We start from the raw sequence: 24,405 nt of genomic DNA, 5'->3' as shown, positions 1-24,405 counted from the left end.
GGGAACAATTGAGTCTCCTCATTTGGAGGAGTCTCCTCATTTGGAGGAGTCTCCTCCAGCCCTTAAGTTGGACTTGAGGAAAATGCTTTTTAGTTTGACAACTGTTAAGCTGTAAGTTGAGGGTGATCTTCGGTTTTTCCAAAATTCTGTTTGGAGAAATGCTGAAAACTGGAATATAAGTTGCTAAGATGAATTTCTCAACTCTTGGGTCTTACCTTGAGTGGACTTGAGCTTGAAAAATGGAGACCATATAGTTAAGACCTTGAAGGAGGTTTAGTTTAATTCCAAAGTAAACAATGCATGGAGAATTAATGATTTCTACCAAAACACTGTACCTTTTAAATATGCCTCATTTTGAGATGGATGAAATGAGATAGAAAGGGCAATGGTGGAAAAAGTCACAGGTTGTTCCTGGTTCCCTCTGTGTGTACACAGAATGGATCAGGGACATACTGGCCCTTGCCAGGATGGAGGCTAAACAACTCATCTCCCCGGGTCTGTTTCTAATGCCCCTCTTCTAGGACAAACTTCCCAGGACCACCTCTGTTGCAAACCTCTGAGATTGTTCTGGGAACTTCTGAAACTTCCTTGGGGCCCCCTTTGCTTGAGAGAGAACACAGGTAAGAGTTGAGTAAGCAAAAAATGGACATGAACTTGCACAAACTCTGGGCGATAGAGGACAGGGAAGTCTGGCATGCTGCAGTTCATGGGGTCACAAAGAGTCGGACAGGCCTGAGAGACTGAACAACAGCAGCAACCTGTCAAAAAAGTCTCAACAAAGATAAGTCACAGTGTAAAGATGGTGGTTTTTTGCACATGAGAATCGGATTTCTGTATCAATAAATGATTTTAATTCTGATAAAAATAGCATATGTCTGGATTGTTGGGGGCTAAGGAAAGGAAGGGCTCAGATTAAGGGATGTGGCATGTTCATCAGGAGGGAGGTCTCCACAGTTTCCTGGCCCGGCCTTTCCTTGTGGTCTCCCGCCTCTGGGAAGAACTAAGGATACTACTTCCACTTGGGTTGTCACTAGGTGACCAGGTAAGGGACAGAGGAGCATCCAGTGACCCCCAACTCTTCTTCCCTTCAACCTGTGAAAAAAGTGAAGATGACTGGGTATATACTCCAGTGTTGCCCAGTCCAGCTCCATCTCACTCATCAGTCAGAAGCTGTGTGACAGAGGCCTGGTTAAGAGACGTGAGCAGCTTTCTTCATGTCCTGGGTCCATGGTGTTGGTGATGCTGGCATTTAGGTCTGTGTCCTGGAAGGAGCTCAGGTCTACCCATATCAATCAATGGTTCTCACCAGTTTCAGGTAAAACTTTCACCTAATAAATAGTGTGATAGCACTGGAACCTGGATAAGCTCCTTGGGGCCTGGGAACCATTAGATGAAATATTCTTCCTTTTCCCTACCCTTGGCTGAATCATTCTCCATCAGGACAACGGCACCGGGCTCGCCATCTGCGGGTTCGTAGGTGACGTAGCTGCCTTTGTTCTTGTACAGGTAAAAGAAGATCAAGATCACGACTGAGAGCAGGGTGAGGAAGACCACGGTGATAACAACTTGGAAAGGAGAGGGAAAACGCATGTTTCAGGATTGGGGGCATCTCAGTAACTCACGGGGTCCCCTGCTTTAGAAGATTCCCTCACTCTTAATGAGGATCCTCATGCTGTTAACTAGTGTCCAAGTCCATATTCTCCCACCAAGCCCAACTTCCTCAGTATATGATATCCAGAGTCTCCTTGGGCTTAAGGACTTGATTTCTGTCAAAATGAACTCCTGCTCAACTCGTTCCTGATGATTACGATAGAAATAGGAAGGAGGGAAACAGGAAATCGCTTATCCCAACAGGAAGAGTTTTTAAATCCATCGCCTCCTGTAGGGGTTTCTGATCCCTCCCATCCTCTTTCTCACCACTCAACAAACCACACACATCCTCATCCCTATCCCCACACCCGACTGGAGCACCCATAGGCAGTGCATCTGTTTGTGGCTACCTCCCAACCTCTCAATTACTGGCAGTGCCTCTGATGTGAAGCCTCTGTGTGTGTGTGTAACATAACTTACATGCCAAAGTGAACCCATTAATAGATTTAGACTCTAGTTTGTGGTGCTGTTCTGTATAGGGAGAATCTTAGTCCATCACATTGGTTTCTTGCTGTCTTTGAAGCAAGAGGGCCCCTGAGCTCAGAAGGCCCCTTGGATTTGACTCAGAGTCTTTGTTACCTGCAATGAGAGCTGTGCTGGCTTCAGCTTCCGGAGACAGGGCCTCAGTGGCCTGTAGAATTGTGGTAGCCATCAGTTCTTCTGGAAAATTTAACAAAGTGGAAAAGGAAATAGGGTGGATTCTTTTGTTCTAAAACACATATTTATCCTTCAATTTCAAACCCCCCCCTTCTTCCCTACTCAAACTTTTATCATTTAACTCTTATAGGATATCTGTATAGAAAAACCTGGAGAACAGAGGAGAAAGCAAACCACCACAATGAACATTTTGATAGATTCCTCTCTGTCTAACATAATAGTTAAGAGTATGGGCTCTAGAATCTCCTAGTGGTACAGTGGTTAGGGCTCCGCACTTGTACTGCTGAGGGCCCGAGGTCTGATTCCTGGGCAGGGAACTAAGATTCTATAAACTGCACTGCCTGGCAAAAAATATACACACACACATATATACATATATATACCAGCAAGGTTCAAATCTGAGCTTTATCTTTCACAGGCTGTGTCGTTAGAAAATTACCTAACCCATCTGTGCATTTGCGAACTGGCGATAACAGTACCTACTTTATAGGGTTGTCGTGACATGTAGTAATTCAACAGGGTATGTTATTGTTAGGAATACACATTTTTATATAAATGAGATCAAATAATGAATGCATATATGTGTACGTATATTTATATTATACAGCACATGCATTTCTTTAATGTTCTTACAAACTCTTTGTAAACATTTTTTAAAAATAATGAAACATTTCTCCTTCCCTCGTTAAAACCCTTTTCTACACATTCAGAGTAGGCCTTGCAATTAGAAAGTTTTTGAAATAAGGCCTCTCCTATCCCAAAATATATCCCATACCTCCTCCTGCTATATTGGTCTATCTGTCCTTCAGAGCCTGGAAGTCCCACTTCTAGAAAGTCACTACCCAGGCTTCCCTTTCCATAAGTCAGGAAGCCCTTCAGTTTTCTCCTAGTCAGCATTTTACTGTAGGGGCTCCCCAGGTGGCGCTAGTGCTAAAGAACTCGCCTGCCAATGCAAGAGACTTAAGAGATTGGCTTCCCTGGATCTAAGGAGCCGTGGCTGCGTGGGCGCAGGAAGGCCGAGAGGAGCTACTCCACGTTCAAGGTCAGGAGGGGCAGCGGTGAGGAGATACCCCACGTCCAAGGTAGGAGAAACCCAACTAAGAGGGTAGGTGTTGGGAGAGGGCATTAGAGGGCAGACACACTGAAACCATAATCACAGAAAACTAGTCAATCTGATCACAAGGACCACAGCCTTGTCCAACTCAGTGAAACTAAGCCATGCCATGTGGGGCCACCAAAGACGGGTGGGTCATGGTGGAGAGGTCTGACAGAATGTGGTCCACTGGAGAAGGGAATGGCAAACCACTTCAGTATTCTTGCCTTGAGAACCCCATGAACAGTAGCAAAAGGCAAAATGATAGGATACTGAAAGAGAAACTCCCCAGGTCGGTAGGTGCCCAATATGCTACTGGAGATCAGTGGAGAAATAACTCCAGAAAGAATGAAGGGATGGAGCCAAAGCAAAAACAATCCCCAGCTGTGGATGTGACTGGTGATAGAAGCAAGGTCCGATGCTGTAAAGAGCAATATGGCATAGGAACCTGGAATGTTAGGTCCATGAATCAAAGTAAATTCGAAGTGGTCAAACAGGAGATGGCAAGAGTGAACGTCGACATTCTAGGAATCAGCGAACTAAAATGGACTGGAATGGGTGAATTTAACTCAAATGACCATTATATCTACTACTGTGGGCAGGAATCCCTTAGAAGAAATGGAGTAGCCATCATGGTCAACAAAAGAATCCGAAATGTAGTACTTGGATGCAATCTCAAAAATGACAGAATGATCTCTTCGTTTCCAAGGCAAACCATTTACTATCACAGTAATCCAAGTCTATGCCCCAACCAGTAACGCTGAAGCAGCTGGAATTGAACGGTTCGATGAAGACCTCCAAGACTTTTTAGAACTAACACCCAAAAAAGATGTCCTTTTCATTATAGGGGGCTGGAATGCAAAAGTAGGAAGTCAAGAAACACCTGGGGTAACAGGCAAATTTGGCCTTGGAATGCGGAATGAAGCAGGGCAAAGACTAATAGAGTTTTACCAAGAGAACGCACTGGTCATAGCAAACACCCTCTTCCAACAACACAAGACAAGACTCTACACATGGACATCACCAGATGGTCAACGCTGAAATCAGATTGATTGTATTCTTTGCAGCCAAAGATGGAGAAGCTCTATACAGTCAGCAAAAACAAGACTGGGAGCTGACTGTGGCTCAGATCATGAACTCCTTATTGCCAAATTCAGACTGAAATTGAAGAAAGTAGGGAAAACCACTAGACCATTCAGGTGTGACCTAAATCAAATCCCTTATGATTATATAGTTGAAGTGAGAAATAGATTTAAGGGACTAGATCTGATAGAGTGCCTGATGAACTGTGGACGGAGGTTCGTGACACTGTACAAGAGACAGGGATCAAGACCATCCCCATGGAAAAGAAATGCAAAAAAGCAAACTGGCTGTCTGGGGAGGCCTTACAAATAGCTGTGAAAAGAAGAGAAGCGAAAAGCAAAGGAGAAAAGGAAAGATATAAGCATCTGAATGCAGAGTTCCAAAGACTAGCAAGGAGAGATAAGAAAGCCTTCCTCAGCAATCAGTGCAAAGAAATAGAGGAAAACAACAGAATGGGAAAGACTAGAGATCTCTTCAAAAAAAATTAGAGATAGCAAGGGTTAGTTACATTTCATGCAAAGATGGGCTTGGTAATGGACAGAAATGGTATGGACCTAACAGAAGCAGAAGATATTAAGAAGTGGTGGCAAGAATACATAGAAGAACTGTACAAAAAAGATCTTCACGACCAAGATAATCACGATGGTGTGATCACTTACCTAGACCCAGACATCCTGAAATGTTAAGTCAAGTGGGCCTTAGAAAGCATCACTACAAACAAAGCTAGTGGAGGTGATGGCATTCCAGTTGAGCTATTTCAAATCCTGAAAGATGATGCTGTGAAAGTGCTGCACTCAATATGCCAGCAAATTTGGAAAACTCAGCAGTGGCCACAGGACTGGAAAAGGTCGGTTTTCATTCCAATCCCAAAGAAAGGCAATGCCAAAAAATGCTCAAACTATGCACAATTGCACTCATCTCACACGATAGTAAAGTAATGCTCAAAATTCTCCAAGCCAGGCTTCAGCAATATGTGAACTGTGAATTTCCATATGTTGAAGCTGGTTTTAGAAAAGGCAGAGGAACCAGAGATCAAATTGCCAACATCCACAGGATCACGGAAAAAGCAAGAGAGTTCCAGAAAAAACATCTATTTCTGCTTTATTGACTATGCCAAAGCCTTTGACTGTGTGGATCACAATAAACTGTGGAAAATTCTGAAACATATGGGAATACCAGACCACCTGACCTGCCTCTTGAGAAACCTGAATGCAGGTTAGGAAGCAACAGCTAGAACTGGACATGGAACAACAGACTGGTTCCAAATAGGAAAAGGAGTACGTCAAGGCTGTATATTGTCACCCTGCTTATTTAACTTATATGCAGAGTACATCATAAGAAACGCTGGGCTGGAAGAAACACAAGCTGGAATCAAGATTGCCGGGAGAAATATCACTAACCTCAGATATGCAGATGACCCCACCCTTATGGCAGAAAGTGAAGAGGAACTAAAAAGCCTCTTGATGAAAGTGAAAGAGGAGAGTGAAAAAGTTGGCTTAAAGCTCAACATTCAGAAAACGAAGATTACGGCATCCAGTCCCATCACTTCACAGCAAATAGATGGGGAAATAGTGTCAGACTTTTGTTTTCTTGGGCTCCAAAATCACTGCAGATGGTGACTGCAGCCATGAAATTAAAAGACGCTTACTCCTTGGAAGAAAAGTTATGACCAACCTAGATAGCATATTCAAAAGCAGAGACACTACTTTGCCAACAAAGGTCCGTCTAGTCAAGGTTATGGTTTTCCCAGTGGTCATGAATGGATGCGAGAGTTGGACTGTGAAGGAAGCTGAGTGCCGAAGAATTGATGCTTTTGAACTGTGGTGTTGGAGAAGACTCTTGAGAGTCCCTTGGACTGCAAGGAGATCCAACCAGTCCATTCTGAAGGAGATCAGCCCTGGGATTTCTTTGGAAGGAATGATGCTAAAGCTGAAACTCCAGTACTTTGGCCACCTCATGCGAAGAGCTGACTCATTGGAAAAGACTCTGATGCTGGGAAGGTTTGGGGGCAGGAGAAGGGGATGACAGAGGATAAGATGGCTGGATGGCATCACCGACTCGATGGACGTGAGTCTGAGTGAACTCCGGGAGTTGGTGATGGACAGGGAGGCCTGGCGTGCTGCGATTCATGGGGTCACAGAGCGTCGGACACGACTGAGCGACTGAACTGAACTGAACTGAACCTTCCTTGGATGCAGATATCAGTTGTTTTCCACTTATATTAAGCCATCTGGTGAAGCAATAAATGGAAACGAAGGTGGTAAAAAAAATTTTCCTTCTATCCAACACATCAGATGAAGGGAGACCCCTATACGAAATTTAAGTCTGTATAAAATTTATCTCTATTCAAAAAACACTAGAAGAAGGCAGATCCTACATCAGATTTTTAATTTTGATGAAAACAGTCTTTCTTGGAAGTGACATCTCTCCGGAACCTACCTCTAATCTAGGAGGAAGCACACTCCACAGGGCACAGGGGTCTAGGATGGACAAGGATTCGAGGTTCGACTGTTAGCAGAGATTTGACTGCTAGTATTTTAATTCAGATTGTTGTTGTAGTTTTAGGGTTCTTGTTACAAAGTTACATAAGTTTTGAGTGTTCTGTCCCAGTTCTGTATTTCCTGTAAGCCCATTTCCAGTAACGTGATTTCAGAAGGTGAGTCTTTAAAAAAATGCACATAAAAGCTAATAGCAGAAACTTAGAGAACCGTGTCAGGAAACTCTACACAGCTCCAGCTGGCAAAGGACACTGGAAGGACAATTTTAAAAGTGTTATATTTGGAGCAAAAACAAGGAAACGGGACAGGTCTGCTGTCTGGCACTGAAGCTAAGAGATTGGAGGTAACAGAGACTAGAAATCTCTCAGCCCCTTTTGCCTCTGCCTCCTGTCAAAGTGAATGATTTCTGCACTAAAAGAGTAGCAGGAGCCTTGGCGACATGGAGAAGTGAGCTCAAGAGAAGCGAAGCAAAAAGCACCAGGCTGATATGAAAGGGATTCAGTGAGGTGACAGTCAAGGGCACTGGGAGAGTATGTAAATGGGACAGCTACTGGTGACACAGGAGCTTCTGAGAAAGATAGAGGGGCCAGAAGCCTGAAGGGCCACGGAATGGGGTGGGTTCCATAAACAACTGGTGAAACTGATACCATTCCCAGCAAAATTCTAGTACAAGTTATAAGGGACTGCTTTGGGGGTCTTGAACTTGAAACCACAAGCATTAAGAGTTAGTGTGAGACCACTAGGAGCAAGCTAGGTCAGACAAGTCACACAGCCTTTTTAGACTGTCCAGAGAATGAGAAATTAAAAAGTTAATTCAACAAGTATTTATGGAGTGTGTACTTTGGACCAGCCTCTGTTCGATTATAGATTAGTTTGGTTATAGATTAGTGAACGCAACAGGCAAAAACTCATGCGTTCATAGTTCCTTAAAAAAATTAAATAGAATTATCACATGATCGAATTATCACATGATCCAGCAATTCCACTTCTGGGTATTTATCCACAAGAAATGAAGGCAGGAACTGGGACTACCATTTGTACATCAATGCTCACAGCAGCATTATTCACATTAACAACTAAAGAGTGAAACAACTCAAATGTCTATCAACAGATGAGCAGATAAACAAAAGATGGCATAATTTTATATATATGTGTGTATGTGTGTGTATATATATGGGCTTCCCTGGTGCCTCAAATGGTAAAGAATCTGCCTACAATGCAAGAGATCTGGGTTTGATCTCTGCATTGGGAAGATCCCCTGGAGAAGAGAATGGCTATCCATTCCCATATTCTTGCCTGGAGAATTCCAAGGACAGAGGAGCCTGGTGGGCCACAGTCCATGGAGCTGCAAAGAGTCAGACACAACTGAGCAACTAACACACACACATACATGTGTACGTGTACACACACATACACAACGGAATATTATGAAGCATTGAAAAGGAAGGATGTTCTGACACAAGCTACAACATGGATGAATGTTGACGATATGCTAACCGAGGTAAGCCAGTCACAAAAGGACAAACAGCACATGACTCTACTTATCTGAGGTACCTAGAATAGTCAAATTCATAGGTACAGAAAGTGGTTATCAGCAGCTGGGAGGAGAGGAGAGTGAGGGGATACTGTTTAACAGGTACCGAGTTTCAGTTTGGGATGACGAGAAAGTTCTAGAGATGGATGACGGTGACGGCTGCAGAACGATGGGAATGTACATAGTGCCACTGAACTGTATCCTTTAAAAGGGTAAATTTTATCTTGTGTCTAATTTTACTGCAATTTAAAAAAAAAACCCATTTTGTCATACAAGTTACATCCTGATTGGGGGAAGATGGACCATGAACAGACAAAGGAGTAAAGGTTGTACCACGTTAGACTTTGGTTAGTGCTATGTAGAAAATAAAAGCAGGAAAGGGAATCAGGAGTTGGACTGTGAATGGGGTGGCCAGGGAGGTGACTTGAGTGAAATAAACACCTATAGAAGTTAAGGGGGGAATTCCCTGGCAGTCCAGAGTTTTCACTGCTGAGGGTGCAGGGTCAATCCCTGGTCAGGGAAACAAGATCCCACAGGCTGCATGGTGCGCCGAAAAAACAACAACAACTAAGACTTCCCTGTGGTCCAGTGCCTGGGAGTCCACCTGCCAATGCAGGGGCATGGGTTCAATCCCTGGTCTGGGAGGATTCTACATGCCTTGAGACAACCCCACAACTACTGACCCCATGCTCTACAGCCTGTGCTCTGCAACAAGAGGAGCCACCACAGTGAGAAGCCCAACTAAAGAGCAGCGCCCGCTCACTGCGACTAGAGAAAGCCCGAGCAAAGCAACGAAGACCTAGGACAACCATAAATAAATTGAAAAACTGGAATCTGGGGAAGAGGTCTGGACTGGAGATTTTAAAAGTCAGCACAGGGCTTCCTCGGTGGCTTAGTAGTAAAGAATCTGCCTGCCAATGCAGGAGATACAGGTTCGATCTCTGGCCCGGAAAAATCCTGCACGCTGCAGAGAACAACTCAGAGTCTGGGCTCCAGAGCCCAGGAGTCACAACGACTGAAGCCTGCATACCCTCGAGCCCATGCTCTGCAGCAAGAGAAGCCACTGTAGTTAGAAGCCCCAGCACTGCAACGGAGAGTAGTGCCCGCTCGGCCCAACGAGAGAAAAGCCGCCACAGCAACAAAGACCCAGCACAGCCATAAAGAAACAGTTTTTAAAAAATAAATAAAAAGCCAGTGTATTTACAAACATGAGACGGAATGAGATCACCAAGAGAGTAAGTATGGACAAAGAGGACAAAGGACTGAGCCCAGGGAGGGTTAGGAGGCTGAGGAGTATCAGCCAAACAGACCAAGTAGGAGGACTACCAGGTTTTGCATGCAGAGGTCATGAGTAACATTGACAAGAGACGTTTGGTGAAGTGCTGAGTATAAATCCCTGGTTTACAGTGTGTTCAAGAAAAAAAGAGAAGGCAACCTAAATGTCACTTGACAGATGAATGGATCAGAAGATCGTGCGTGCACACTCACATACATAAACACACACACACACACACACACAGAGTGGGATATTACTCAGCCATAAAAAGACACACACACACAGGGATATTACTCAGCCATAAAAAGACACACACACACACACACACACACACACAGGGATATTACTCAGCCATAAAAAGATACACACACACACACACACAGTGGGATATTACTCAGCCATAAAAAGACACACACACACACACAGTGGGATATTACTCAGCCATAAAAAGACACACACACACACACACACAGGGATATTACTCAGCCATAAGAAGACACACACACACACACACAGGGATTACTCAGCCATAAAAAGATACACACACACACACACACACACACACACAAACACACACACTCTCTGGGATATTACTCAGCCATAAAAAGAATGAAATAATGCCATGTGCAGCAACATGGATGGACCTAGAGATTGTCACACTAAGTAAGCCAGACAAAGACAAACATGATATGATATCGCTTATGTGGAATCTAAAAAAAAATAAATGAACTTATTTATAAAACAGAAATAAACCCAGACACAGAAAACAAATTTATGGTCACCAAAGGGGAAAGGGGGAAATTAGGAGCTTGGGATTAACATATACATGCTACTATCTATAAAATAATTAACCAACAAGGACCTACTGTATAACACAGGGAACTATATTCAATATTTTTTAATAACCTATAAGGGAAAAGAACCTGAAAAAGAATAGATATATATGTATCTACTGAATAACTGAATCATTGAATCACTTTGCCGTACACCTAAAACTAACACAATGTGTAAGTCAATAATTACACTTCAGTAAAAAAGAAAAAAAGGGAAGGAAAGGCACTGACAGCAGGATATAAACTCTTATTTTTTGCAAGGTGAGCAGGGAAATAGAGCTATAGCTGGAGGGGGTAAGAGAGTTCAAATTTTTTGTTTTTGCTTTTTGGATGGGAGAAATGACAGTATGTTTATGTATGGATATGAATGACTCAGATGAGAGGGAACAACTGACCCCCGGAGCCAACAATTGACACCTGGAGTCATGTCCTTGAAGGGATGGGATCCAGTGCACAGATGGAGGGACTGGCTGCGGACAGCAGAGATCACTCAAGATTAATGTGCACGTGGGCATGGAGGCGGGTAGTATGCAGATGGGGGCAGGGGAGCCTGAGAACTCTAGAAAATAGAAGGTCATGTCATCAACTTAAAGAGTAAGGATGAGGAGGGGGTGGGTTAGGGGAGTTGAAGGTGCTGCCTGAGTAGCTAGCATCTCATCCGAGAACACATGATGGAGTGTTTATAACATCTCTGTGGACTAACAGCCTGGCTTTATTAAGGACTAAGTGGGGTAGTAATTGGCCATCAAGGAATGGAGTGATGCCAGTCTAAACAGAGATTCTTCCGCGGGGACTTGACCTTAGTTCTTTTTGAATTGATGTTATTATGACAGACCATGCCAGGGCCAAATTAAGGCCTTTATGTAATTCAAAATAAAAATGTTAAATCACAAGACAGATATAACAAAGTCCAATAATACATTTTCCCCTTATGGTAACAGCTCTTAGCTTTTTTGCTAGTATTTAAAAAATAGTGAGGGGGACTTCCCTGGTGGCCCAGGGGCTGGGACCCAATGCTCCCAATGCAGGGGGCCTGGGTTTGATCCTTGGTCAGGGAACTAGATCCCACGTGCCTCAACTAAGACCCAGCACAGCTAAATAAATAAAAATATTTTTAAAATATACATAAATGAGGGAGCTCCTTGGTAGTTCAGTGGCTAGGGCTCTGTGCTGTTGCTGCTGAGGGCCCAGGTTCAATCTCTGCTCAGGGAATTAAGAGCCCACAAGCTGGGGAGCATGGCCCCACAAAAAGTAAATATCAAATTCTTTACAAGAGCTTTGGTTTTGGTGTTCTGCCTTACTGGTGCTGTGTGGAAGGGTTTAGTGTCCTTCGCGTAAATACAGAACCCAGTAGACCCAGGGAAGTTTTGGCAAATTTGTGAAAGACACAAAGTTAAGGAGCCACTGATAAGTTGATAAACAGAGATTAAAAATGGCTGGAGAAATGGGCCAGATTTAACAAGATGAGAATTCAACAGACTCCTTGCTCTTGGGTCCAGGAAATCAACTACTCACAAATAAAGCAGGGGGAAGCCACAGCTTAGTGGCAGCATCTATAAAAGACTTACAGTGGGATCAGTAGAAACTCACTGGCGCTGGAAGCACAGACCTCAAAACAGCAGTGAAAGCGACAGGGAGGTGGTAGGATTTTGGACGCCTTTTAGTTTCTTCTGTATCTTTTCCTTTATCTTTCAAGTTTCTTACAATGATAATGACTTTTATAATCCTAAAATAGTTAAAGCTTGCTCTTATTTTTTCAGTTCAGTTCAGTTGCTCAGTCGTGTCTCTTTGTGACTCCATGAATTGCAGCACGCCAGGCCTCCCTGTTCATCACCAACTCCCAGAGTTCACCCAAACCCATGTCCATTGTGTTGATGATGCCATCCAACCATTTCATCCTCTGCCGTCCCCTTCTCCTCCCGCCCTCAGTCCTTCCCAGCATCAAGGTCTTTTCAAATGCGTCAGCTCTTCGCATCAGGTGGCCAAAGTATTGGAGTTTCAGCTTCAACATCAGTCCTTCCAATAAACACCCAGGACTGATCTCCTTTAGGATGGACTGGCTGGAACTCCTTGCAGTCCAAGGGACTCTCAAGAGTCTTCTCCAACACCACAGTTCAAAAGCATCAATTCTTCGGCGCTCAGCTTTCTTTATAGTCCATCTCTCACATACATACATGACTCCTGGAAAAACCATAGCCTTGACCAGATGGACCTTTGATGGCAAAGTAAGGTCTCTGCTTTTTAATATGCTGTCTAGGTTCGTCATAACTTTCCTTCCAAGGAGTAAGCGTCTTTTAATTTCATGGCTGCAATCACCATCTGCAGTGATTTTGGAGCCCAGAAAAATAAAGTCAGCCACTGTTTCCCCATCTATTTGCCATGAAGTGATGGGACCGGATGCCATGATCTTCGTTTTCTGAATGTTGAGCTTTAAGCCAACTTTTTCACTCTCCCCTTTCACTTTCATCAAGAGGCTTTTTAGTTCTTCTTCACTTTCTGCAATAAGGGTGGTGTCATCTGCATATCTGAGGTTAGTGATATTTCTCCCGGCAATCTTGATTCCAGCTTGTGTTTCTTCCAGTCCAGCGTTCCTCATGATGTACTCTGCATATAAGTTAAATAAGCAGGGTGACAATATACAGCCTTGACGTATTCCTTTTCCTATTTGGAACCAGTCTGTTGTTCCATGTTCAGTTCTGTTGCTTCCTGACCTGCATACAGGTGTCTCAAGAGGCAGGTCAGGTGGTCTGGTATTCCCATCTGTTTCAGAATTTTCCACAGTTTATTGTGATCCACACAGTCAAAGGCTTTGGCATAGTCAATAAAGCAGAAATACATGTTTTTCTGGAACTCTCTTGCTTTTTTGACGATCCAGAGGATGTTGGCAATTTGCACCATGAATATAAATATGGCCTCTAATAGTGGTATCAGCAGGGCAGTCCCACTCTGTGCTACTCCTAGGCTGCTGAGTTGAGTCTGGGTATTTTTGAGTTGAGCGGGGAACACAGTAAATGGCTTGGAAACCATATCAGATAAGGAAAGCTTGCAAGAGAAACCACATCAGATGAGGAAAGCTTGCAAGAGAAAGCTCAGAGTGAAAACCTGGTCAGGAAGCAAGGACTAGGACTTGAGTGCTGTCTTCGAATACATCAACTTGTACAAAAGGACTACTGGCAGAAACTAACGGGAGATGGGTGTCTCCCCCAGAGAATCTGTCCAAAGCGGGACAGAAGCTTTGTGGGCATCAGGAAAGAGAACCCTGGCTCAGAAAGGGTAGCTGAACTAGCTGACCCTCCAAGACTTTTCTCAGTCTTAATGTTAAGAATTTTTGAAAATTTGAAGTCTTTTATCAGAATTATCTTCAAAATCAAATTTTCAAATGTGACATCTCAGTGAAATCTGTAATTTGTTAACAGTATCGTGCCAGTGTTAATTTTTTGGTCTTCACAAATGTACTATGGTCCTCTGTATTAATGTCAAATGTACCAAATGACATTTCAGGTAACGAAAGGGTACTGTTTCTGTCCTTTATTGAGCCCATCTTTGCATGAAATGCTCCCTTGGTATCTAATTTTCTTGAAGAGATCTCTAGTCTTTCCCATTCTGTTGTTTTCCTCTATTTCTTTGTATTGATTGCTGAGGAAGGCTTTCTTATGTCTCCTTGCTAGTCTTTGGAACTCTGCATTCAGATGCTTATATCTTTCCTTTTCTCCTTTGCTTTTCGCTTCTCTTCTTTTCACAGCTATTTGTAAGGCCTCCCCAGACAGCCAGTTTGCTTTTCGCATTTCTTTTCCACGGGGATGGTTTTGATCCCTGTCTCTCGTACAATATCACGAACCTCCGTCCATAGTTCATCAGGCACTTTTCTATCAGATCTAGTCCCTTAAATCTATTTCTCACTTCCACTATATAATCATAAGGGATTTGATTTAGGTCATAGCTGAATGGTCTAGTGGTTTTCCCTACTTTCTTCAATTTCAGTCTGAATTTGGCAATAAGGAGTTCATGATCTGAGCCACAGTCAGCTCCCAGTCTTGTTTTTGCTGACTGTATAGAGCTTCTCCATCTTTGGCTGCAAAGAATACAATCAATCTGATTTCAGCGTTGACCATCTGGTGATGTCCATGTGTAGAGTCTTGTCTTGTGTTGTTGGAAGAGGGTGTTTGCTATGACCAGTGCGTTCTCTTGGTAAAACTCTATTAGTCTTTGCCCTGCTTCATTCCGCATTCCAAGGCCAAATTTGCCTGTTACCCCAGGTGTTTCTTGACTTCCTACTTTTGCATTCCAGCCCCCTATAATGAAAAGGACATCTTTTTTGGGTGTTAGTTCTAAAAGGTCTTGGAGGTCTTCATAGAACCGTTCAACTCCAGCTTCTTCAGCGTTACTGGTTGGGGCATAGACTTGGATTACTGTGATATTATTGAATGGTTTGCCTTGGAAATGAAGAGATCATTCTGTCATTTTTGAGAATGCATCCAAGTACTGCATTTTAGATTCTTTTGTTGACCGTGATGGCTACTCCATTTCTTCTAAGGGATTCCTGCCCACAGTAGTAGATATAATGGTCATTTGAGTTAAATTCACCCATTCCAGTCCATTTTAGTTCGCTGATTCCTAGAATGTCGACGTTCACTCTTGCCATCTCCTGTTTGCCACTTCCAATTTGCCTTGATTCATAGGCCTAACATTCCAGGTTCCTATGCCATATTGCTCTTTACAGCATCGGACCTTGCTTCTATCACCAGTCACATCCACAGCTGGGGATTGTTTTTGCTTTGGCTCCATCCCTTCATTCTTTCTGGAGTTATTTCTCCACTGATCTCCAGTAGCATATTGGGCACCTACCGACCTGGGGAGTTTCTCTTTCAGTATCCTATCATTTTGCCTTTTGCTACTGTTCATGGGGTTCTCAAGGCAAGAATACTGAAGTGGTTTGCCATTCCCTTCTCCAGTGGACCACATTCTGTAGACCTCTCCACCATGACCCCTCTGTCTTGGGTGGCCCCACATGGCATGGCTTAGTTTCACTGAGTTGGACAAGGCTGTGGTCCATGTGATTAGATTGACTAGTGCAAGGAGATCCAACCAGTCCATTCTAAAGGAGATCGGTCCTGGGTGCTCTTTGGAAGGAATGATGCTAAAACTGAAACTCCAATACTTTGGCCACCTCATGTGAAGAGTTGACTCACTGGAAAAGACTCTGATGCTGGAAGGGATTGGGAGCAGGAGGAGAAGGGACGACAGAGGATGAGATGGCTGGATGGCATCACCAGCTCGATGGACGTGAGTTTGAGTGAACTCCGGGAGTTGGTGATGGACAGGGAGGCCTGGCGTGCTGCAATTCATGGGGTCGCAAAGAGTTGGATACGACTGAGCGACTGAACTGAACTGAAATGAAAGGGTACTGTACTATTTTTTCAACTTTTCTATAAACTTAAAATTATTCCAAAATAAAATGTCTATTAAAAACATAAAAAATTTTAAAGAATCTAAAAAAGACTGGGTATACGTTTGTGTATATAACTGGTTCACTTTACTGAACAGCAGAAACAAACACAACATTGTAAATCAACTATACTTCAATTAAAAACAAAAAAACAGGGACTTGCCTGGTGGTTCAGTGGTTAAACCTTTTGAGCTTCCACTGCATGGGGCAGAGGTTGGATCCCTTGTCAGGGAACTAAGATTCTACACGTCATGTGGTGTAGCCAAAAAAAAAAAAAAAAGAATATGAACTCAACTCTATGCAGAAGAATTTTTCTCAGACTACAGGTCACAGGATGTTCGCGTGAATGAGCTGGGGCCTTTGGGCTGACACAAGAGTTGAACCCGTGTCTCTTATGTCTCCTGCGTGGGCAGTCGGGTTCTTTACCACTAGCGCTACTTGGGAAGCCCAAGTATCACAATGGTAATCTGTATCTGTGACTTAGAGTTCAAAAAACATAAGCTATTTTATCTCCACTCCAATAACGTGATATAACTAGGGTTGGTGTTATCGTTACATACAAGCCAAGAAAACTGAGGCAGCTCGGCAAGCTTCATCCACCAGCCCCTCGTCACTCAGCGGTTGGCTAGGCCCAGCTACAAATTTGTCTCCTCACTTCAAGGTTCTCTCCAAAGTCTGGAATCATCCCTATTCACTCCAGCCTGAACATTTTGTTGAACTGTCCGCTGGGTTTGGTTCTCAGAGCTTGACTGCAGGATGGAAAGGGTGTTCACTGAAGCACTGTTTGCAAGAGTGACACATATCTGAATGTCTATCAGCAGAAGAATGATTAAATAAATGACAGGCCATTCATTCTGGAAATAGTACACACTTGTTAAAAAGAATGTGGTAGATCTGCAATTACTGGAACAGAGTATATGGTTAGACAAAAAAAGCAAATTGCTAGGGCAGTACGTGTAATATGATTACATGTTTGTAAAGAAAAAGTAGGTTAAAATAAAACTATAAATACACACACATATATATATATACACACAGAGAAGCCTAGAAGGTTTTTCCCTGAGGGGGATGTAATAGCTTTGTAATGAAAAAACAACAATGAAATAAACAAAGTTCAGGAAACCTGGCATTAAGTGGAAGGAATGGTTTACTTCCCTGATCTCCTTTTCCCATCCCATTTCTCTCCTGTCTCCTCTTCCAAACAAAGGAATAAGAAGGTGTCTTTGTTCCTTCCCTTCTTAGACATGGAAAGAGTATAGCACTGATTTTCTTCAAGGAGGGAGGCCTGGGGCTGAGGACCACAAGATTTGAGATTTGAGGCTAACCCAAATCCTAACCTACAGTAAACGAACTTCAAGATCTATTTGGCTCACCTACTCTTTTTTTTGTTATAGTTAACCTAGATACTGGTTGGTTTCTTTGTGGCCCTTGTTCCTGGGCTAAATCTCTTATCACTGAGACATCAGATCCTTTGCCACCTGAGTCTGCCAACCTACTTATTTGCTCTAGCCCTGCCCAGCACAGGGCGGCTCCCCCAGTTCTCCTTTCCATGGGAACCCGCCCTGGAATTCTGCTTCCTTTCTTCTTCCTTCTTTGTCATGTGCCTCAGCCACGGGGTGGAGTGGCTGAGAGCAGTGCACTATGATGGAAAGAATACAGGCTCTAGAATAAATCAGACTTGGCACAATATCCTGCCTCTGCCATTATCAGTTGCTTAACCTTGGGAGAGTTTAGCCTCTGAACATTTAACGTCTCTGAACCTCAGTTTTTGCTTCTTTAAAATGAGAATGAAACATTCTCACAGGACTTTCCTGATGGTCCAGTGGTTGAGAATCTGCCTGCCAATGCAGGGGATTGATCCCTAGTCTGGGAAGATCCCACAGGCCTCAGGGCTACTAAGTGCGTGCGCCACAGTTAATGAAGCCCGTTCACCCTAGAGTCCATGCTCTGCAACAAGAGAAGTCATCACAGAGAGAAGCCTGTGCATGGCAACAAAGAGTGGCACCCACTTGCTGCAACCTGAGAAAGCCCGTGCACAGCAATGAGCACCCAGTGTAGCCAAAAATAAATAAACAAATAACTTTTTAATAAGTGCTCACAGGATTGTGATGAAGACTAAGCATGATGAAAAACCCTGAGCATCTAATCTAGAGTGAGGACAACCTAGTGTGACTAGGTGGCAAGGGATTGGGCTTTACCTGGTGGGGTGGGCAGAGCCCACAACACCAAGTTCCACTCCACTCTCCTTCCAAGAGGGCAACTTACGCACTACATACAACAGGCAACATGCTAGGATCCACAATACTTCTAGAGGCCCATGAAAATGTTTTTTAATGATCTTAACTTCTTTTAAAATCAGAAGAAAAAATTGATGCATGTTTATGTCAAGGACATTGTAATATTGCTATATCAATCAATTAATTATAAATATAACCATTAGTGATTTTATTATATTGATATTATATTCTTCCTTACAGCAACACAGTTCTAAAATACAATTTTTAGTATATTACCTTTTTCAAATGAAGGAATGGGTCCACAAAGGCACACGTGCTAAGGGCCCATGAAAGTTACAATGTGGCCCTCACTTTCAACCCTCTTAAAGTCCTCCTTGTGGAGGACTTTACAGATTGAGGAAAAGGGATGTGAGAGGGGATAGGTAGGGAGGTGGGGAAGAGACATGCGAGGCCCTCAATGATTACATTTTTCCCAGTGAAAGCTCTCACCCTGTGGGATTTTTTTCCATTTCTGTCCTGGGAACTTATTAATACATTTGCTTGGACCCACTGGGTAGGGGACTATATGGTATGTTCTAAAATACCACTCCACTCAAGTCATTTGGTGGGTCAAAAATGTAAATACACAACTCAACAACAAATCAAAACAGACAATTAAAAAATGGGCATGGACTTGAATAGACATTTCTCCAAAGAAGATATACAGATGCCAATAAACACATGAAAAGAGGTTCAACATCACTAGTCATTCAGTTCAGTTCAGTCGCTCAGTCTTGTCCGACTCTTTGCGACCCCATGAATCACAGCACGCCAGGCCTCCCTGTCCATCACCATCTCCCGGAGTTCACTCAGACTCACGTCCATCAAGTCCGTGATGCCATCAGGGAAATGTAAATCAAAACCACAGTGAGATCCCATTCACACCCATTCAGATAGCCACTATTAAAAATCAAAAAATAACAAGTGTTGTAGAGATGTAGAGAAATTGGAACCCTGTGCATTGCTGTTAAGAATGTAAAGTGTACAGCTACCCTGGGAAACAGTATGACAGGTCTTCAAAAAATTAAACAGAATTACCACACATTCTTGCAATTCTACTTCTGGGTATAAATCCAAAAGAATTGAAAGCAGGGACTCAAAGAGATATTTGTAAAACCATGTTCACAGCAGCAGTATTCACAACAGCCAAGCAAGCCAAGTATCTACTGATGAATGAATGAATTAAAAAAATGATGTACTTATATACATATATATGTATATAATATTATTCAGCCTTAAAAAGGAAGGAAATTCTGACACATGCTACAAAATGGATGTGCCTCGGAAATGTTATGCTAACTGAAATAAGCCAGACACAAAAGGACAAATTTTGTATGATTCCACTTACACTAGGTACTTAGTCAAATACAAACAGATTGAAAGTATAATGGTGGTAGCCAGGGGCTGTGGGGAAAGTGGAAGGAAGAGTTATTATTTAATAGATACAGAGGTTCAGTTCGGGAAGGTGAAAAGTTCTGGAGATGGATGGTGGTGATAATTGCAGAGCAACTTGAATGTCAATCAATACTTAACAGCACTGAACAACACGCCAAAAAATAATCAAAATGGTAACATTTATAGTATGTTTATCCTACCACCAACTTAAAATAAAAGGAATGTATACAGTTCTCCTTTTGCCCAAGTTCTAACTCCTTAGCTGCCAGGCAAGCGTCACTTCTCTTCCCTACAGGCAGGTATACTCTGGAGGGCCTCTGTCTTCTCCCTCAGGATACCCTCCAGGGTAAGTACAGGCTCTGCAGCTCACAAGAGGTGGCACTGCCTTTGTCTGGAATCCCTGCTGCACCCGTCTTGGCCTGTATAAACCTCACCCATCCTTCAAGCGTAATGCTTAATCCCCTTCCCCACTCATGAAGCCTGTACTGACTAATCCAGCTGGTTACCCATTTCTCCCTTTTCTTATCTCTCAGCAGAAAACTAAAGATCTGAATTGTGTTCATCACCAGTCATACAGGACAGCACCTTCAACTTCCCCTGGGGTTCTCACTCGTTTCCACAACAGAAAAGCAGAGAATGTCTGTCCTAATGACAGATGAGACCGTATATGAAAACAAAAGTATACAGACTAACCAAGGTTTCATTCTTTCCTCATCCTAATTAACATGCAATGAAAACAAGCTTAGTTTGTCCAGCTAAGTTTGTTTATGAAATGAAAGGTGGGACTCCATTCTCAATGAGAAGCAGAAGAAGAGGGGATACTGGCCTGAGGAACAGGGTTAACAATAGTTTCAGGAACAAGGGATTTTTGATGCTGGAGTGAATCATCAGAGTGGAATTAAAAAGCAGGCCGAGGGACTTCCCAGGCAGCCCTGTGGTTAAGAATCTGCCCCTCCACTGTAGGGGGCCAGGTTCAGTCCCTGGTGAGGGAACTAGGACACCACATGGCAGAGATTTGGGGAATCCCACACAACTGGGGGCCAGGGGGGAAAAAACAAGCAAAACTGCTTCTCAGGAATAGATGGACTTTTCTTACAAGCACCCAGTAATAATAACCCATGTTTTTGAGCGCTTCCTAGACACCAGACACTGTGTTCAGTGTTTTACATGGATTATCTCATTTCACCCTCACAGATAATCTCTTAAGGTACTATTTCCCCCATTTTACAAATGAGGAGACTGGCGCTAAGAAGGTAGATAATTCACTCAAGGTCACAAAGCTCTAAGTGGTACCAGGAATGGGCCCAGGTCCATGAAACTCCAGATTCAAACTGTACTGAAGTGTGCAGTCAGGTTGCCTTCGGCTTCCTCCCGGGTTTTGCGGTGTCAGGCAGGTGGAGAGTGGTGGAAGAGTCTTCCCTCCTGGGCTGAGGCCTCAGGGAATTCCGGAACTGGGCTATGGGTGAGGGACTTGAACTGGGAGAGGCGCTCACCTACCTGCTGGAGGAGGCGTGGTTGGGAAGCCAGTCATCGCGGTAGGTGATCGGGCACCGGTAGGGAGGTGTGGGTCTGTAGGAAAAGGGACAGAGCCCAGCATGAGGTGGGTGGGCCCGTGCCTGGGGCTGAAAACGACCGGAAATCCTAAGAAAGCATCTGGTGCCAGGTTTTCCAGAATCCCTTCGCCTCCCCCCACCCACCCTTTCCCCTTTGCGCGTCTTTCCCGAGATCCCTTCACTGGGCCTGAGAAAGTTAGGTAAGAGTCTGCAAATTAGCAACGGACCCAGGCTCGCCCAGGCGCGGTAATAGGTTTCCCCCCACCACCGGCTCTCTCCCAGCCCGCGAGTTGGGGGAGCCGTCCACTAGGTGTCAGGAGAGCGCAGGGAGGGCAGGCCCCCGGCCCAGGCTCGGTGGCGGCGCGGGGGCAGGGACCCGGCCCCGCTGGGGGAGCCAGGAGCGGGGAACCGCAGAGAGGGTCCTCAATCGTCCCCCGGCCCGTCCGAGACGGCCGGTTGTCGAGGCCCGGCTCGCCGCCTCCCAGTGCCCCTCGGTCGTCCGCTGCGCCGTCCGAGCGGTCTACCGATCCCCCGCTAGCCGGGCCCCCGGGCCCGCCCCCCACCTGGCCCTGCCGAGACCGGGACACCCTGGGGCCCTCGTCGCGTCCACGATCGTCGGGGCTCGCGGCCCCCGCCCCGGCCCCCTTTACCGGCGCCAGGCAGGGCTCGCTGCGCTCCGAGGGCGGCCCGTCCTGGGCACGGGTTCCGAGCCGCCAAGACGGGAGGCTCCAGCCGAGGCCCAAGCTCGGCCGCTCTGGGTTTCAGTTCCTCCGCGGCCGCGGCGGCTGCGGTGTGAGTGTGGGCGTCCGGCGCGCGCGGCCCTCCCGCCCTGCGCAGTCCCCTCCCCCGCGTGCTCACCTTACCAGTCGGACGGGCGGCGGGGACGGGCGGGCGCCGCGCGTCCCTCTCAACTCGACGGGGGCGGGCACCGCAGGCAGCGCGGGGACCCGCCGGGGACTCGGAGCTGAGGAAGCGCGCAGGGACTGGCAGAGTTAGCTGCCGAGGCCGGCGGGAGTAGGGGTGGGGGTGGGGTGGGGGCGGCCGACTGGGTGGGACAGGAAAAGAGGAGAGAAACCGCCCTCTGCAGGTTCCCTCTGCCCGCCGGCCGCCTCCTGCTCCCCCGGGAGGAAAGGCTGCTTTTCCTTCTCCGATTGTCACTTTACTCTCCATCCGGAGCCGCTTCCTCCCCCGCCTGCCTCGAGGCTCCGGAGGGCACGGGACCTGATGAGCCCCGGGGTTAGTGCGACCATCCGCTTTCCCCGCCACCGACATTATTTGAATTTTCAGCAAATAAAAAGTTACATTTCACTTGCGTTTGCGTGTCATTTACGTAAACAGGTCTGTGTGCAGAAGCTTGGAACCTAAGCTAACGTAGTGGGCACACCTCGGGCCGGGGAGCATGGGGGTGCGATGGAGAGAGGAACGATGCCCGAATTCTTCTGAAGAGATGTAGTGCAGAGGTGAAGAGACTCGTGGACTTTGGACTCAAAACAGTCCTAGCTCCGCTGCTTCTTAGCCGTGTGACTTTGGGCAGATTGTTAACATCTCTAAAATCTGATCTTTCATCCCTGAAATGGGGGACTGAAAAATCATGCCTTTTCAGTGTGGTTCTAGCACCTGGGAAACACCTCCATTTGAGACTAATTAATGCCAGACTTCAGTCACCTCTTGACTCACTTCTTTGTGGCAGGAAATGTTCCCAATTAATGAGGAGCTCGATGAGTAAGGCTGTAATGTTAGTGTTAACACAGGCTCTGGAACCTGCTCTGCTGTTTGTTCTTGGACAGTTCTGTTTCATTTCTCTCTTCTGGAGCAGTACCTGTCTCACAGAATTACTGTGGGGATGGACCGAGTTCATGCATTTAAAGCGTTAGAAGCTTACCTGGCACAATAGTAAGTGCTCAGTAAATGTTATCTTGGCTTCCTACTTACTAGTTAGAACTCTTATTGTTACTCATCTTCCCTCTAAGTGTTACAGATTTCTATGCTTGCTTCTTATTCCTGGAAGGAGTTCTCTATCTTTGCGAATCAATATTTATATAAATCAGATAGAGAGGAATTGTACTTGTTCATTTGGGAAACAAGGACTGAAAGACAGAGTCTCAGAGAATAGGGGCATAGAGTAAGGGGAAAAAAGCAAAGAATACTCTGTAACAATTTAGAGGGGTGGGAATGGGTGGGGTGGGGGTTAAAGAGGAAGGGGACACATGTATACCTATGACTGATTCATGTTGATGTGTGGCAGAGGCCAACAAGATATTGTGAAGCAATTTTCCTTCAGTTAAAAATAAGTTTGGGGGGGGAAGCAAAGAATAAATAAAATAATAAGTAAGCAAAGATAGTTGCTTTTATTCCTAAAGATACTTATTGGTTAAAAAAAGGAAAAAAACAAAATAAGTTGATTAAATTCATTCACTTAAATATATATTCAACAATATAGCAGTTGTCAGTGAGGAAGAAAAAAGTCCATGTGTGAGAAAACTACCAATCCAACCGAGAAAGGTAAAGAAAGTTAACACGTAGGCAAGATGTATGTAAGTTAATAAAAAGGTAAGCCTGGCCAGTCCTCAGATAAAAGAATAGAAAAGGAAACTCAAATCCTAAGGGTTAAATTGCAGAGGTGGACAACTGCTTGCATTTATTGACAAATTGACCATGAATTCCAGGGAAAGTTGAGATTTTTCTTGTATCTGGGTCAGTCTCCCCCATGGCATATTCCATTATGTTTTTTTCCTAACACTTTAAAAAATTATTTTTATTTTTTTATTCATTTATTTTTGGCTGTGCTGTGTCTTCATGGCTTAACATGGTCTTTCTCTAATTGTGGCAAGTGGGGACTACTGCACTTCCTTGTGCTGTGCGGGCTTCTCATTGCAGGGCTTCTCTTGTGGGGAACAGGCTCAGTAGTTGTGACACATGGACTTAGTTGCCTCAAAGCATGTGGATCTTCTTAGACCAGGGATTGAACCCACGGTGGCAGGCGGTTTCTTAACCACTGGACCACCAAGGAAGTCCCTCCATTATGTTTCAAGATTGTTAGAACCACAGACTCTCAGAAGCCATCCAGTCCAACTGACTACTGATTTGCTATTACTTTTACAATTTAATGTG

General features: G+C 44.6%; 1 protein-coding gene across 1 annotated transcript; it reads right to left on the bottom strand.

Moving 5' to 3' along the window:
- Positions 1–673: 673 nt before the first annotated feature.
- Positions 674–22,048, bottom strand: SMAGP (small cell adhesion glycoprotein). The gene is made up of 4 exons (XM_068970086.1): positions 21,945–22,048; positions 21,239–21,310; positions 2,230–2,310; positions 674–1,565 (listed from the first exon to the last, which is right to left on the bottom strand). The coding sequence occupies exons 2-4, from the start codon at positions 21,270–21,272 to the stop codon at positions 1,387–1,389; spliced, it is 294 nt and encodes a 97-aa protein (XP_068826187.1). The 5' UTR covers positions 21,273–21,310; positions 21,945–22,048; the 3' UTR covers positions 674–1,386.
- Between the last annotated feature and the right edge of the window lie 2,357 nt (positions 22,049–24,405).

Source organism: Capricornis sumatraensis, chromosome 4, assembly GCF_032405125.1.
Source record: "Capricornis sumatraensis isolate serow.1 chromosome 4, serow.2, whole genome shotgun sequence".
Lineage (NCBI taxonomy): Eukaryota > Metazoa > Chordata > Mammalia > Artiodactyla > Bovidae > Capricornis > Capricornis sumatraensis.
This window is presented reverse-complemented; position numbering and strand designations above follow the sequence as displayed.